Source organism: Sinohyriopsis cumingii, unplaced genomic scaffold (genome assembly GCF_028554795.1).
Source record: "Sinohyriopsis cumingii isolate HCF-2022 unplaced genomic scaffold, ASM2855479v2 utg000059l, whole genome shotgun sequence".
Taxonomy (NCBI): Eukaryota; Metazoa; Mollusca; class Bivalvia; order Unionida; family Unionidae; genus Sinohyriopsis; species Sinohyriopsis cumingii.
In genome coordinates, this window is record NW_028315865.1 from 168,781 (window position 1) to 187,234 (window position 18,454).

At 34.1% G+C, this 18,454-nt stretch overlaps 1 protein-coding gene across 6 annotated transcripts in view; it reads left to right on the plus strand.

Annotated features, from left to right (window-relative positions):
• LOC149774975 (ral GTPase-activating protein subunit beta-like) overlaps positions 1-10,071 on the plus strand; it is a 141,554-nt gene extending 131,483 nt beyond the window's left edge. For all 6 annotated transcript variants that reach the window (XM_089944594.1, XM_089944590.1, XM_089944592.1 and 3 more), the window contains one exon: positions 3,408-10,071. In XM_089944594.1, the coding sequence (XP_089800720.1) occupies positions 3,408-3,525 (118 nt within the window). In that variant the 3' untranslated portion in view covers positions 3,526-10,071. The remainder of the gene's footprint in view (positions 1-3,407) is intronic.
• The last annotated feature ends 8,383 nt before the right edge of the window (positions 10,072-18,454 follow it).

Sequence of the window (18,454 nt, forward strand, 5' to 3'; positions counted from 1 at the left end):
ATATGATTAGAAAATTGCTAAAGCTATGTTAAAAATCTAAATCACTCACAAACACACACAATACATTATGTCCATTGGAACAGATTATGTAACATGTCTGCCATGGCTCATGAATGATGAAAGTAATTGTATAAGTTAGGGCAGGTAGCTGAATATCTTTGTACTGTGTGCTAAGGGCAGTAATACAAGCACCCAAACTCGAACCAGTTGTTTATTTGTTAAAAAAGCACACCAACATATTGTCATACCAGTAATGTTGTCATGCCAGTAAGTGTTCTTTAGGCAAACAAATTACCTAATGCCACCCCAGTCTGCATTGAACATAACAGATGCATCAATGCACTGTGAATCCTAACAATAGAAATATTAATTTTCTATCAGTAAGAAAATGATAATACATAAATTATACAGAGACACCTTGCTATCACATGACAGTCTGGCTCTGTGACTGAAACATTTTTAAAGCTACGTTAAAAATCCAAATCTCACACACACACACACACACAGACACACACACACACACACACACACACACACACACACAGAGTAGTAATTCAATCAAAAATGTCCAAAAAGAAGCATAACTTCAAGAACTTTTCTGCTAGATCCATTTAAATCAAACTTTGTTTCTTGCCTATGCATGCATACTAACATATGAAACATTGTATATTTGGAAACATTCATAAATGCTGGATATGTTCAGACAGTCTGATTTCTGGCTGACAGTAAAATGCATAAATTGGACATTAAGGTTTGAAAATACATTAATTGAAATGTATTTAGAATTTCAAGGATATTGACTTGGTAATGCTTGAGATGAGAATTCAGATAATGTATATAACTTCAATCTAGGAGTAAACCATTCAGTTTCATGGGTAATGAGTGAGTTCCATAAAACCAGGCTTTCTCTTTAAGACTGAAGCAGATATTAAACAAACCCAACATTCACTGAAAATTTATAACTATGACTCTGCACTACAGCAGAAAGTATTATGTTTGATTATAATAGCAAATCCGTACACACCTACAACTTATATGGTTATTTCCAGTAAGCATTACAATGAGTAGTACCTGTATATATGGGTGTAATTTCAAGCTGCCTTCTAATTAAAATACAAAATATATTTAAGTTGTTCTTGGGGAGGGAGGGATGTATGTGTCAAAACTGCTCCTAACAATTCTGGTGATAAATTTGTTTTAGGGGAGTATGTATCACCATTGACCATACAAACAATGTTGATCAGTTGTTTTCTCTTAAATAGTTTGGTATTTTTTTATTTATTTTTTTGATAGGTAGGTAAAGTAATTGATTTATAAATTCAGGTGAGAAACATTTTTAGAGCACCACATTACTTAGTTGCCAGATGACTGACCAAGCATTTGTTGGCCGTTGCTTGCAATTCATTAAACTTGACTGTATACAAAATGTATTGAAGACAAACACAAAGAAAACATAATGGCTTTATTGTTGATGGTTCCATAATAATTAGATTACTGATTATTAGCTCATTAAGGAACTAATGTCTTTTAGAAAAAGGCAAAAAGCAATGACTTTATTTTCTTTTCTTCAAGATTACACCTTATCTTTCCAAATTATTAAATCAAATAGTTTATTTTGACACTAAAGCTTTTGTAGTACTTAAAACAATTGGTGGTATTACTGTAAAATATCAGGAGCCATTTTATGACCATTCTATATTCAACTTTGTGTTATAACAAAACATGTTATCATGGGATTTCACTGTATGACCATGCTATATTCAACTTTGTGTTATAACAAAGCATGTTATCATGTGATTTCATAGTATGATCATGCTATATCCAACACTGTGTTGTTACAAAGCATGTTTTTGTGGGATTTTATTGTATGACCATGCTGTATCCAACACTGTGTTATTACAAAGCTTGGTAAAGTGGGATTTCATTGTATGACCATGCTGTATCCGACTTTTTTGTATACCGAAGTGTGTTATAGCAAGATTTCATTGTACTGTGAGATAAAAAGAATTATTTCATGATATCCAGGCATTTACATAAATGATGGTAGTATGTTTTGCCATAATTTCAGAAACATAAACAGGCTTGAGAATTATCATGAATAATAATTTTTTGCTGTGATTATGTTTTGTTCATGTTAAAGAACATACATTTTCCCTGAGAAGTATTGTCTGCTGGAGTTGTGATCCACATTAGCAAGCTATCATGTAAAGTTAAGATTTTTATAGCAAGCTACCATGTAAAATTGAGATTTTTATAGCAAGCTACCATGTAAAGTTTATATTTTTATAGCAAGCTACCATGTAAAATTGAGATTTTTATAGCAAGCTACCATGCAAAGTTAAGATTTTTATAGCAAGCTACCATGTAAAGTTTATATTTTTATAGCAAGCTACCATGTAAAATTGAGATTTTTATAGCAAGCTACCATGTAAAATTGAGATTTTTATAGCAAGCTACCATGCAAAGTTAAGATTTTTATAGCAAGCTACCATGTAAAGTTTATATTTTTATAGCAAGCTACCATGTAAAATTGAGATTTTTATAGCAAGCTACCATGTAAAGTTTATATTTTTATAGCAAGCTACCATGTAAAGTTTATATTTTTATAGCAAGCTACCATGTAAAATTGAGATTTTTATAGCAAGCTACCATGTAAAATTGAGATTTTTATAGCAAGCTACCATGTAAAGTTAAGATTTTTATAGCAAGCTACCATGTAAAATTGAGATTTTTATAGCAAGCTACCATGTAAAGTTAAGATTTTTATAGCAAGCTACCATGTAAAGTTTATATTTTTATAGCAAGCTACCATGTAAAATTGAGATTTTTATAGCAAGCTACCATGTAAAGTTTATATTTTTATAGCAAGCTACCATGTAAAGTTTATATTTTTATAGCAAGCTACCATGTAAAATTGAGATTTTTATAGCAAGCTACCATGTAAAATTGAGATTTTTATAGCAAGCTACCATGCAAAACTGAGATTTTTATAGCAAGCTACCATGAAAATTGAAATTTTTGCTATGTACTTTTTTAGTAAAAAGTTAATATTCACTCTTTACAAGTCAATGGTAAAGTTACACTTGACATATCTGATTATTTATTTTGATTCTGCCAATGATCCTTGATTAACAGGGTAGACCCTTGTCTGACAGCATTTCATACAACAGTCAGTCTAGGTCTGTGCTGATCACAGATTTATACCAGTTGTATAGTTGATATAGTAATTGATTTGTAATCATTTTAATCATGATACTAATTCAATGAATCTTCATATGCAAGTCCATGTTGCTTGATGTCGTGCTCATCAATGAAAATGTACCCTTCTTTAGTCTTAATTGTTACTTATGTTCTTTTGATATAAAGACACAAAAATCCTTAAATTTTAAATGTTTCCTAACTTGCAGATACCAGCCTCCACATGTTAGAAGAAAGCTGAAAATTCAAGAAATTGTGAAGAATTACCAAATGACAATGGACATACCCGAATTCTACACTGCACTTTTCCAGGATGTTCCTAAATGATTCCGACAAAAATAAAAGTAGCATGCCTGCAAGAGACATAATTTTGTTGAAAAATAATGCTGGACCCAATCTTCCAATGCATTTTTTTCACATGATTTTTTCTTTTATAATTTGTGATATTTGATGCATGCTGTTTTACTTCATGGCAGCAAAATAGCTGGCATAGGACAGTTTTATATGGCAAAAGTGCAGTGTCTGGGACCTACAAGTGTACATAAAAATTACATGATTGCTCTTTTCAGTCCTTTGCAGTTAAGTGAATAAAGTTAGTGTGGTTTTTTTTATGTGATAGCTAGTATTATACATTTGTGCTTCTTTTTATAAAAGGAGAGTAATCATGTAAGATTCTTTGTACATGATAGCAGTTAATTTGTTGATGTTGGTTGGTTTTTACTGGCACTTTCAACACATTATTTGACTATATGAAACTGATGAAATTTGGAGTTATGTGCTTTTCCCAAGGACACACTGAGTGGTCCGACCTGGGCAGGTTGAAATAAATCAGCTTTTATCACATAATACCAAAACCATTTTTTTTTTCTTTATGGAAATCTGGGACCATTTCCTAGAAATAACTGTAATTTGTTTTCTTATATTGATGCAAGAAAAACTTTAATAATTATTCTTGTGCATGATCATATTTAAAACCATGGCAAATGGAGAGCTACAGTGAAGGCCCTATTTTCAAATTGGAAATGAAGGGGGATGATGATGAGTGTCAATTACAGGAAATGATGGAGGGGAATGATGATATTTACAGGCAAAAGCTCATGGTCAAATCCATTCCCAATCCAGGTATCATAGATAACAATGTACTACAAAATCACAAAATATGAGTGAGCATATATTTTAGTTAATTTAGTGATTGAATTCATTTTCCCTAAAATATTATTAATATTAAAAGTTTGTGATGAGAAGATTATAATGCTATAAATGTAAATATGGACCACAATCCAGGCAGATGGTTTCAGAATCTGTGTTAAATATTATAGTCACCTTTCTAGAAATGCTGTGTCATACTAATTTATGAGTAGATGACTATGCACCTGTGTAGGTGTTTTTTTTTTAAAGAAATTGTGCTCTACAAGTTTTGTCTGTAATTAGCTCTTCTGGTCATAGACCACAAACAAGAGCTCATGGAATGTTCTGTTATCTGTTGTCCATGTATGTCCATTAGAACAAACTTTTTATTTAAATTTCTACTGCACTACTTGAAAGATTGCCATCAAACATTACACACTTACATTCATCCCAAGGTCTACTTGGTTTTTAAATGATAATGGTGCCACTCAGATAGCCAATATTGCCACAATAGTAGCCATCTTGAAAATCTTTTTATTGCAGCTTCTCCTAAACTAATGAAGTTTCGTTGGTCCTAAATGAAAATGATGCTGATCTGACATCCAGGATAGGAACCATGTTGAAAATCACTTCTCCTGAATAGAAAGCCATACAGACATGGAGTTTAACAAAAGAACTTTTTATGGTGTCTCCTTGGTCCCAAATTGAAATTGTGTCAATATACCTTCAGTATGATGACCATAGTAGCCATCTTGAAAGCTTTGATATTGCTACTCCTCGTGAAACATGGAAAGTGTTATTGGTATAGGCTTTTCTCCAGAAGACTTAGTATGATGTTTAACTAGTGATTTATCCTCCTATATGATCACCATGGAGACCAGAATTTTCTTATTGCTTCTCCTGTTGAAGGCACAGTGGTATCAGCTTGAGGTTTTAACCAAAATCTTAGGATGTCTGTTTGGTCCGAAACAAAAATGGTATTAATCTGACATCATCTATCTTGAAATCTTGTTGTTACTACTCATCAATAGAAAGTCATTTAGACATAGGGTTTTACCAAAAGACTTATGATCTCTAATTGGGTCTAAATAAAAATGATACTTCTCTGACATACAATACAGCCACCATGTTGGAGATGTTGAAAATATCATTATAGCTACTCTTTCTGAATGGATGGCCATATTTACATTGGTTTTTTTTTTTTCCCACCAAAAGACTTTATATGGTATCTAGTTAGTTCTAAATGAAAATGTTACCAATCTTACATCCAATATGGCTATCATAATAGCCATCTTGAAAATCTTTTAGTAAATCAGCCATATCAAAAGTATGTCACTCTGACCAGATTTTCATGTTGAATGTTGTTTGTATTTTCATCCATTTATTTGTTACATATTCTTTATCTTTAGCTTAGCGCATCTCTGTTAATCAAATTGTTTTTACCCTACACTGATGAAATTTTGTATATTGATGAATCTTAATGAGTGGTATATTACAGTAATATTTCCTTCCACATGGTGACTTCTAACCAGAGAATTATGTTTTAATCATCCAGACTAGCTTGAGGTAGCTGCCATTATGTACTTCATTTAAATGAATTCCTGTTTAATTCCCAGTGCTCCAACATCAATCTTCCATTCCATGTTATCAGCTACGTCCAATATCCAGTCAGCAAGAGGATTCGTGATTATGAGCAAAGACCTCGGTATTCTTTCCCATGATCACACATTTGTATTTTTTTTCGCATGGTAAATAGATGAATTTCCATGAGAAGGATTGAAAAAACAAATGATTTACTTTTCTGGAAAGTTCTGTTGGTAAATACAGTAACATGTACCGGATTGTACACATGTTATGCATTAACATTTGGTATAGTGTGTACCTGCTTGTAAACAGGTAAATAGAAGTAAAAGGTATCTGGTTGTACCTGGGTAAATAAGATAGCATTTTTCTGGCTGTGCACAAGTAAATATAGTAGCATGTACTTGGTTGTACATAGGTAAATATTGTAGTGTGTACATGGTTGTACACAGGTAAATATAAAGTATGTCCCTTGTTGGCTGAAATATTATGTTGGCAGATCTGAATTAGAGCAAGATGGGAAACCTGAGTATTAGATCTGTGGTGGAAGATAAATGGAAACAAATCCAGAATAGTGCATACACTCATGAAGGTTGTCAATCTTGTTCATTGTTATTGTTTTTGATATGTGCAATATGTAAAGCATTTACAATGCTTGGAAGTTTATTTTTCATTGCTTTATCAGAGCTGAATGTAAGAATTACATGTTACTCTTTCATGATGTATGTACAAAGTGGTGATAATTTCTGTCTTTTTCTTATTTGTGTTTCATTATTCAGGCAGGTGAACTTGGGTTAAATTAGTAAAGAAATGCCTGTCTTAAAATTCTGGTATTCCTGGATCAGTATCTTTTTAAGAGAATGAGCTTTAATTTAATTTTCACTGAGTGGATTGGAGAAGGCAAATTCAATTTGATTCAAACCATAAACATTCTGTAAATTTTCAGTGATATGTCCATACTAAAATGGAAGCTCACCCCTAACTTACTTTGAGAAACATGTAGCAGACAGGTAGGTCTCCATAAAATTAACATGCCAGAATGATTTAGTTTTGCCTTCTACTGTACTTGTTGATTGCCAGCAAAAGTTACAAATCATATCCAATTCCAATTCTAGCAGTCCTGCTATCTTAAGCTTTCTTAAAAAATTGTCCAAAGTTTTTCCTTTCCTTGTATATGGAATGCCGAGTCTATAACTTAAAATTGCTGTTTGTAAGATGCCATTTGAATTAAAATCTTTGTAATAAGAGAAATTAATCAAATCCTGGTTTGCATGGTCTAGTGTCAAAATCTTGGATCAGATAAATACAAAAAATTAATTACATTGCGAGGTCTGTAAATTCAGTTTTATACAATATACATCAACTGTGTATTTTTTAATGCCAAGTTTATTATTTAAAATAAATATTCCCAAATGAAACAGTTTCCCTAAACCACAACCATCACATGTGCAGGTATGGGTTTTGGTACTAACCACAATGAAATATCAGACACTACTTTCCTGACCATTTCTTTGAAATTTAAAAGGATTTTTCTTCCATTAAAAGTGATATGTTGATAGAATGGATTTTTTTAATCATGAAGATTTTTTTTTATGCACAAGGAAAATAATATGGTTTAAAGGAATGACTCTCACTTTGCTACCTAATACTTTGTGAAGAACAGCTTTTAATGACTTTACTTTAATGTAACAAAACTAAAAGAAATAAGCCAACCATAAAGTGGAGTGTATTATGTTATGATGTACATCTGTTACCAGTTTTGTTTCTGCATAATAATCAAGTTGCCCTCCATCTGTGATTACCAAACTTTGTAGATAGTTTGTTCTTGGGATAATGAGGAATCCTATCAATTTTGGGATCCAGAGGTTAAGGTCACTTGACTAAAAATTCAACAAAAATAGTTTCTGCTTAATAGCTCAAGTTGTCCACCACCTGTAGTTTCCAGACTTTTGGGATGACTTGCACATGGGTAAGGAAGAACTTTATTGATTTTGAGAACAAAGGTCAAGGTAACTATGGCTGAAAGAAATTTTTTAGTTTCCACCAAATAAATAGAGTTCTTCATCATGTCCATTTACCAAACTTTGTAGATTGCTTGTACTTGGGGTAAAGAAGAATCATATCATATCAGTTGATAGGTCAAAAGGTCAAGGTCACCATGACTGAACAAAAGAAAACTTATTTATGTACAATAAAATTAGTTTTGCTTGAATAAGAATTTGTGTTTTGAAGGCACTTGTAAGAAGCCATGCCCATTTTCTGGTTGAATGACCAATGGTCAATGTGTCCAAAAAATGAAAATTGGCTTCTGCAAAATAACATTTGTTCTACATCACATACCCATACCAGAATTTGTGGATGACTTGGGTAAGGGAGAAGGCTTTCGATTTTTGCCTTGGAAGGTCAAAAGTCAATGTCACATTGAATGAAAGAGGAAAAATGGTTTCTGCTCAAAAATATTTGATCTGTATCAGAGCCTGGGGCCAAACATTGCAAAATGGCTTGTGATTGGGATGATGAAAAATCCTTTAGGGATCAAAAGGTCAGCAGTGAAGGCCACTGTAACTGAAAGAAGAACAATGTTTTCTGCACAATAACTCTATTTTGTGGATAACTGGCAGTTGGGGTAAGGAAGAACCCTATAAGGTGTTTTTGGAGGGATTTGAAATCTATAATGAAATACTCATCAAATTAAGTTTTGTCCTATTTGTAAAGTATCATTGTTTTGAATCTTTGTTTGTTCAAGGTTGATGAGCATTTTAAAATGCTTTGAACATTTTAGCTTTTTGTTGCAATTGCTCCAGTAGTTATGTATTTTTCATTCAGCTATACATATTTGGAAGGCTCTAGTTTTTGTTTGTTTTGTTATTTAATTTTAATGGCATCAGGGATTGACCCAACATTATGCATGCATGGATTTTGTTTTCTTTCTAATTTGGAACTGTTAACATGGACATAAGTACAGTCAACTCTTCATGTAATGACATTCATAATAATATACAAATTCAGGTTCCAGTAGTAAATGAAAGGGGAAAAAATATGTACAGTGGAAAAAATTATCTTTACAATGGAATTTCAGCATCTGACTGAGAGAACAATTTTCCCATGGCAAACATACTGCATATGTTCATTCATTTTTGAGTCTGATCCAGCTGCAGTCAACATTGGCCTTAATCTGCTGTTCCAAAATGCACCAGCAGATCAGGGTCTTTCTTTGGTCGACTGATTACTAACAGCAAACAGCACAGACTCAGATTATGCCATGATAGATCTGAATCAATGCAATTTGCAGTTGTGTCTGATTGGTAAGCGAGTATGTCTTGTTATTTGTAAGGACACTGTAATTCATTGGGATTTTATCATTCATTAGGATTTTACTTCTACTAAGAATATATGACAGAGGATAGTATGTTAACATTTCACTTTAAAGAAAAAATATAAAACACTAAAATGTGAGATTTTGCACAATTACTGCAGTACCATTAAAAATGAAGATTTATATTTCTGACTCAGTATTTTCATTTATACATATTAGTTCAAAACAAGGATGAGCTTGTTCATTATAACAAAAGTTGACCAAGCTTATTTAAGAAACAATTTGATTTTATATGAGAACAGCTGTCTTTAAACATTTGCTCAATTGAGAGCAGATGGTTTTTTATTTAAAAAAGGGATTACGGTTTTTAAGTCATTCAGATGTAACCCTCACAATGTTTACCTTACTTTAATGAAAATAATACACTTCACTTGACCACATCAGCTCTTAGCTGTTGCTGGGTTACTCTTTTTCTAATTGATGATTTAATGCAAATGAGAGGAAAAAAAAATAAGGTTTTTGTTATATTTACTAATGAGTCTTTCATCATAGAAACATTGAACAGACATGTGCCATCCATGATGAAACACATCAAAATTGTATTGTCTATATGTGCTGCATTGAGGTAAATGAACACCTGTGCTGTATGTCAGTTAGTACAAATATTCATATGGGCACATTATTGAAAATGGTGTAACTTAAAATATTTGCTATATATTTGTTTCATAATCAGATTTACCCTAAAATCAAATATAACATCCATGTCATACAGTAATCGTTTTAGTTATAAGTATCAATATTACTTATCACGATAAATAAAGTGCTATTTATTGATTGGAGCAGTTTGATCATGCTTTCCCTTTTTATTATGTCCCAGCCATATCAGGGGAAGGATTATATCTATGCGTTTTTACCTATGGGTACTTTGAATTAATTTCTCATTTGACTGATGTGAAACCTGGTCTGCATCCATCATTTGGACAAGACTGTACAATATTGTGTTTTTTGCAAATAATTCAATATAAATGAGCTCTTCAGTTTTATACAGTGTTAAAATATGCTGGCCAGGACACACATATTGCATACAGATTTTTCTATATACAAAAGACAAGAAGTGGGACAAGACTATATACAACATACAGAATACACACATATACAGTTACTGTTAATGTCTTGGAAACATATGTATCATTTTAGATATCAGTCATTTATGACTAAGATATGTTATTAATAACAAATATCAAAACATATGGATCCGAAAATTATTACTGGTTACCCCCTTACAAATATTTGCCCTGGAACTGGCTGAGTTTCCTATTTTGACAATATGTCTTGTGTTTGACAAGTAATCCACATTAATATTTGCTGCCAAATCCTGCAGTGAACATGGGGTTTTCACCAAAAGTCTTGTTTTTTATTCGGTTTTTTTTGGTTGTTGTTTTATCGGCACTTTTAACACATTATTGGCTTATTGGCTATACCATTTCAAGGAGACAGGAGCAAATTTCTGTTCCCAACGACACACCAAGGCAACCTACTGGGCTGTCCTCGAAGCTGCGGCCCTTAGATTATTACCAGTCCAACATTCCAAGAACTAAATATCCTCGGTTCCACTACCACCCAACCACCCCCAAAACAAACATCAGTAAAATTAATTGAAATAAAAATCTTTATAAAAAAAATCAATAAAGAAATAAACCCTTTGATAGTTTTCGCTAAGAATTTATAGACGTTTTTCAACATTAAATAAACGGGATACTTAACTGGATGCAGGCCCAATCGTGGGGGGGGGTGTGTGTGTGCATAGGGCCAGGATTTAATCCCCTAAAGGGGCCTCAAAATTCTGAACAATTCTGGCTGGATGCAATATCGTGCATGTTCAATGATAATGCATCCGTTCAAAAAATTGTAACACGCATGCAGTTTGTGGTATTTCTAGTTTGCTACAGTTCACGGAGTTCATGTTTCTTTTAAGTTACATTGATTCCTCTCCTTCGGCTGACTCTTGTTGGTTGTTTTGTTGCAATTAGAGCGTCCGCCTCGGATGTGGGAGGTCGTGGGTTCGATCTCCAGCCGAGTCATACCAAAGACTTGCAAAAATGATACTAACAGCTGCCTCGCTTGGCGATCAGCATTAAGATTTTAGTGTTAGGACTGGTCGGCCTGGTGTCAGGATAATGTGACTGGGTGGGACATCATGCTACATGTTTGCGACATGATGCCCCAGTGATAGGCATCACTATAAACTGCCACACTGCAGACATCGTAACGATATGACTTAAGAATTGTTAACGCTACGTTAAAAATACAATTCACACACACACACTGTTTCAGTCATGACTAAGAGTAAAAGAGAGAGAGAGAGAGATGCAATTACACTATACAAGCCGATATTTTTCTTACTGCAAACTAAACTTGCAAATATTCTAAGAAGAATAAACTTTCAGTGGCAAAAATAAGAATATAAACTGTCGGCAAAAATATCAAACTGAACAAACGCGGCCAGATAAACGTTTAAATTGATTTCTACAGGAACCTTCCAGATTATGAGCAAGTACATGTGTTCTAGCTTAGTGTGATATTTCGCAATACCGCTTACTAACTTTTTGATAGTTAGTATTCATAAAATATTGTTTCTTAGCAATTAAATTCTTCTTTTCAGTGGTACAGAATTCGTTTTTGACCTTTGTAGCCCATTCTCAGTTTCTTTAAGTTCCTTTTCGGTTGCGGTTCGTTTTATTTTTAGGTTCTTTTTAATTTATTTTCGCCCAATTTTGTCCACTTTCATTCATTTTTGCCAGCAGTTAGTTTATTGTTGTGGTTATTTTTTTCATATTGAATTCGTCCAAGTTCTCATTTTTGCCGGCAGTTCGTTCAATTGTGGTTCCTTGTAACCTATTTCCGCATGATTTCATCCACTTTCTTTCATTCTCCTTACGTATATTCTTGTACAGTCATTTACCCTAAATGTCCCCCACCCAGTGACATAATTATCTTGTTGATAATATTGATAGTACATTAAGAGACAAACAGATTAACATTTACACGATCTTACAATTTCTATTTTGTTAATTTACAATCTGTCTAAAAATTGTACAAAGTGATGAAATTGACCCGTGTGCTACGATGACAGTGGCTTAGTGATGAACCATTGGGGAACAAGAAATGACGTGTACCGTTCCCAGCTGAGTCAGTTATTGTGGGTTGTGTCGCTGAGATATTCCATCATGATTGGCAGAAGTGTTTGAAACACGTACGAAAGTTTTTAAGCTGAGTTTTCTCTTTCTTTTTTTCCTTTTTTAAAATATTCAAATTGATTCAATATTTTTTTTAAAAATCCATTAATCTCTGCACAACATAGCTTTATCCGCGAATAATGCTTTGTAATCGAAGGAAAAAAATTAGTGTCATTCCGTTCTTCTCCGAGTTCCCGATAAGAAAGTTGAAACCGAGATGAAACAACACTTAATGCTTCATCAATTGACTGAATATATTATCATTAGCATTAAATTATAAAACAATTTCTCCCACCTTTATTCAGTATTCACGTCACGGGACTATCAAACACCATTGCTATTTGCTAATGTACAATATCTGTCTGCGTACTGAATCAACCTTTAAACGCGTTGGTCCTCAACAGGAAGATTAGTAATGAATAGACAGTGATCACATATCGCGTTGATAGTTGATTTCAAGTCATCCACCCACATAGTTAACAAAGTTTCAGTACCCGGATTTAAAGAGAGCTACTACTTAATTTTTTTTTTTTAAAGCGGGGGGAGGGGGTGCTTTAAACAAAAATTAAATTTGCTTTTACGAGCTTAAAGATTTCAACTCAAAAAATTAAAAAACGACAGTTTCCTCAAAGAAAGACCTCGGGAATGAATGTTCATACTATTAATCGACCCTCTGACCATGTGCATTGGCTCTACATAAACGCAAGGGGTCCCGAGTGGCCGAGTGGTCTAAAGCGCTCTTCGTTACGGATCACTGCCATCTCACCTCTGCCTGCGTCGGTTCGAGTCTAAGATTCAGCCAATGTGGGTATGTGAGAAAGCTTGCCAGTAGCTTCTCGTGGGTCGGTGTTTCTTTCCGGGGTTTTCCCGGGTTCTTCCTCCACCATTAATACTGGCCGCCATATATAGCCTATCGTGTGCTGAAAAATGGCGTTAAACCCCACAACAACAACATAAACACACTGATCGCGAAAACAATTAATTCGGAAATGGTTCAGGTCGATTGTATCTACAGAATAATAAATAAAAAATAAAGTCTATGAAAGGTCACAAACGAAATGAAAATCGATAATATCGGCAAGTGTTACATTAAACAATCCGCTGGTCCTACCTTACGAACGTGTCGCCTAGCGAACAAAACTTTTCAGAAGCACATTCTAGTCCACGTTTTGTCAAGTATATACGGGTGGCCTAAAATCTTATTTAGGGTTTCATTAAAGGCGTCTAAAACATTATCATGCAAAACACAAAAGATCATGCAATTATACTGCTGTTCTATTATTGTTTTTTCTTGGAACAAAGAGAAGTGTAATTTGTAAATCAGTATTTTTATCTTTTGTTACTATTTCAGCATTTCTTCCATTACCAATAATTCAGTATGTACATGAGTAAACACGTGATTGTTTGGAATTCTATACATTTTAATAATCATGGCTAGAACGAAAGTATAGAAGAGAGTACATTTCCTTGATTGCTTATTTTTTTAACCCTTTGCTTCCTTCTGTATTACTTTGACTCGCTCTCTTCGTTGTCAAAGTGACACATCTTTCAAGAGAGCTTGAACTTCTTCTTCCTTTCTCTCTCTCCCTATCGGGTTATGGAAACAAGCTTGACTAAGAGTTTATGAGACGAACAGTCTCGTAAAACAAATATAAACAAATAAATTCAAGCAAATCATTATGTTGGTATCAACGAACTACATGAAATTGACGCAGATACCTTGTGCTTTCAAGCTTTGTTCGCTTCTACCGTCAAATTGTGTCCGTTGACTTTCCAGACATCCAGTTTTTTTTTCACATATGTTTTACGAGAGAATTTCCTTCAAAATTTACTCTCGGAGTCTCCTATATTTTCATTCTTGAAGGAGAATTGCAGACTGACTAGATTTTTTCGATGATGGCAATTTAACCCCAAGAATTTTCATGTGGGAACAACGCCCCTTATTTAGCGCAACCAATCAGGATTGAATATATTTATCGCCTTTTATAACTAGGCGCCAAAATTGCGGTCAGTCGGACTTATAGATTTCCAAACCTGATTCTGGAAAATCCCAGCTCCTGACAGTTCCAATATAAAATCGAAGTTAACCTTCCATTTCTAGTCTTCTAACGGTTAAGTAAGCGAAAGCTTAATTAAGAATCACTTCCTCTCCCGACACAGACATTAGAAATAATTGCAGTATAGCGATTTAACAAGCACCTATCCCCATAAATCTAATTAATTGTCCTCTGGCCCCAAATTAATGTGTTCTTCATAGATCAACATAAAATTTCATGCTTACACAATTCATGACCACAAATATCATAATTTAATATTTCCATCACAACTTCACAATTGCATGACAACCTCACAACTGCATGGTTTCTCCTTATTGCGTTTCTGTAACGCTGTGAAATTATACAACTCAAACACCAAATATAGGGAACTATGTTTTTTACTCTACGCTAGGTCAGTCAAATTACGATTTTAAACTTCGTTTGCCTGTAACCCTACACCTTTTATGCCATCATAGCAACAATAAAATGCGTCTCCAGATAATGGAACAGTCCATTCTCAATTATTCCATTGTACAATTTATCAGTCCTTATCACAACTACCTCACATGGAGACACACAATCACTCTACACAATTACATTTTAATAGGGACTACTTGGCTACGTCGACACTGACGCGGCTCTGGCCTGAACTCACTAAGAAATTAAAACGCCATCATGAAATCTCATCAACACTTTACTCTGTGACGTTTTCACGTAGCAACTAGCTAATTATTATGACTGAGGACTATCTTCGCAACACCTTCTTTCCATAATCAGATTATGACTGAGGACTATCTTCGCAACACCTTCTTTCCATAATCAGACAAGTAATAAGAAAAATCTAATAAATCCTTGATATGGAGAGCTATATACAAATGGCGCATACTACACGCACGCACGCACAGACACACACATATTAGCAACAATGCCGAGCCTAGTTTAATTAAAGGTTCATACAATGCCGAACTAGTTTAATTGAAGGATCACACAATGCCTGGACTAGTTTAATTTAAGGATCACACAATGCCGGACCTAGTTTAATTGAAGGATCATACAATGCCGGGTCTAATTTAATTGAAAGATCATAATATCCTTTGTCGACTTTAAGCTATTTAATAATATGTCTAATGATTTCTATTAGATAAAATGTAAATTGTAATGGTCAGTTATATATATATATATATATATATATATATATATATATATATATATATATATATATATATATAAAATCTCTGAACAAATTACATTGACCCCCCCCCCCCAGGAGCAATTTAAGATTGATGAGTCTTCAGAGATTTGGGAAGTTATACTTGGTATGTCACTTTTCATTTCATAGGCGTGCTAAAGTACATACATGATGAAAGTATATGTTTGTGCTTGCGTGATCTGGATTTTTAACGTAGCTTTAACAATTTGTCAGTCATATCGCTACGATGTCTGCAATGTGACAGTTTATTGAGATGTCTAGCACTGGGGCATCATGCCGCAGACATGTAGAATGATGTCCCACCCAGTCACATTATCCTGACACCAGGCCGACCAGTCCTAACATTAACCTCTTAATGCTGAACGCCAAGCGAGGCAGCTGTTGGTAACATTTTTGTAAGTCTTTGGTATGACTCGACCGGGGATCGAACCCACGACCTACCGCATCCGAAGCGGACGCTCTAACCATTAGGCCACCGGAGCTGTGTGTATGTTTGTATTCGCATTCATTTCGATTTTGCCATGGCTTCATTGTTAGCTTCGCTGAGTCTTTCATCTAAGGCCCCTCCAACAACATCTCCCATTGGGAGGACAAGTCTGATATAATTTGCCGTTACAACTTCAATTAAAACGTTTGCCGGGTTTTTTATTCAGTGGTATTTTTAAGGGATTGTCATTACTACCTTTTAAAAATGTTAATTTCTGGATTGATCTATACTCGATTTTCGACAAATTTAAAATGAAAGACCGATGAGTACGAACGAAGACAGACGAAAACAAAATTGAAAATAAAATGACCTACTTCCTGATGCTAGTTTTCTTTACCTAAATACTGTATTGTCGGTAATTAAATAGTCTATTTATGGCCTGAAGTGTATTGTCTGTGTATTTTATGTACTTAAATAGTGTATTGTGTGTATGTGAGAAAGCTTTCCTTGTTCGGTGGTTCTTACCGGGGGCTTTCCCGGGTTTTTCCTTCACCAGTTATAATGGCCGCAATGTATAAGCAACCTATCGTGTGTTGAAAAATAGCGTTAACCCCACAAAAAACAACTACATTACATCTGAGGGACAGAGTCGAAAGAAAATCTCCATTATCACTATTGATAAGTGTTGTAAACAGAATAAGTGAAAATATTTAAAGATAATGTTTGGAGGAAGACCGCGAGCGTGACGTGGTAGAGATAGATACAGATGATTACAACATATTTAAAGTGTACAAAGAAATATTTGTAACAGTGCGAGGAGGAAATTGAACAAATTCATTCGGCACAAAGTCTGTCACAGAATCAATTTACATCAGGAGATTCCAGCTATTTGAGAAAATACATAAGAAACCCATTACTAACAATGGCAAGAAAGCATATATGAAACTTCTTGAACTAGAGATATGAGAAAGTATACAGGAAAAAAAAAAGATTGTTAAAAGACAAAGTAATCGTGTTAGGGGCACATCGGACATATTTAATACTGCTGACATATGTAATTGCGCACAAAGTAAAATATTAGAACCGATCACTACGAGAGCTAGAAAACTGAAAATGTTAATGCCTCATATGTACAGAAGGCGGTATGTTTTAAAAACTTGTTATGATAACAAGTAGGATTTGCAGCGACGAGATTTGAAAAGAAAGATTTTGACTACATGTTTAATGCTAATGGTCTTTCGTTTTTATACTGATACAGTTGTGCCAGTGATGAAGCACACCAAGGAAGTTACATGCAAGTAGCGTACACGATCAACGATATTACAAAGTGAAACAAAATATAGGCAAATATACAGGATGACTGATATATAGAAATGTACTCAAGACTTGACGTGTTAAAACATATCAATGTACTTGGGACTTAACATGTTAAAATAATCAATTGCAGGTACATTTATAAACTTACCTGGATTGATAAAACTTAACGTTAAAAATAGATAACGGGTTTTGTACAGTAGAGTGTTTCGAAAAGACCTAATTCATCTGTTGATCCTCGTGAATTAATTAAAGGTAAGGACGAATCCGATATTTCGATTTACATTCATTAAATTGTCGGATCTATAAAGATCTGGATATTAAATTACCGATCAGGAGAATTAGAAAGATAAGACAACACAAAGACAAGCATGAGAACATAATGAAAATTTTCAGAAATTGGGAGTGCACTTTCATTAGGTTTCAATTAAAAATATGCAACCATTAGTAATTAAGTAATAACACATACTGGAGATACGTGTTTCTGTGAAGAATGCTCAGATTATCTTAGGTCCCTATAGACATTCAATACATACATAAGACTTTGCAATATGATATAATATGTTTGTGTCGTCATATCGAAGAATGAAAAGATTATATTAATTAACTCAGAACATAAGAAAAGTACATCCTACATATTTAACCGCTTTAAATGGTCTTCCTGGTTGCTGGAGGTGGGGGGTGGGGTGGGGTTTGAGGGTATAGAGGTGAGAATGTATATGTATATCTATTCTCTATTCACTACGACATATAAGCCAAAAATGTGATTAGCTTCAAGTCTACCGACGTAAGGTTCGTTAAAGCCAAACAACAGGAGTGTATCCCCATATTTTTGCCACAGCCTATAAAAAATACGACAGATGCTTGTTCATCAAGAACGCTGATAGAAACCTTGATAAGGAATTTAGCATTACACCATCGTCACGTGATACACATTTCGTTCAGTACAACTGTGACAAGATAGGCTATACATGGCGGCCAGTATAACTGGTGGAGGAAGAACCCTGG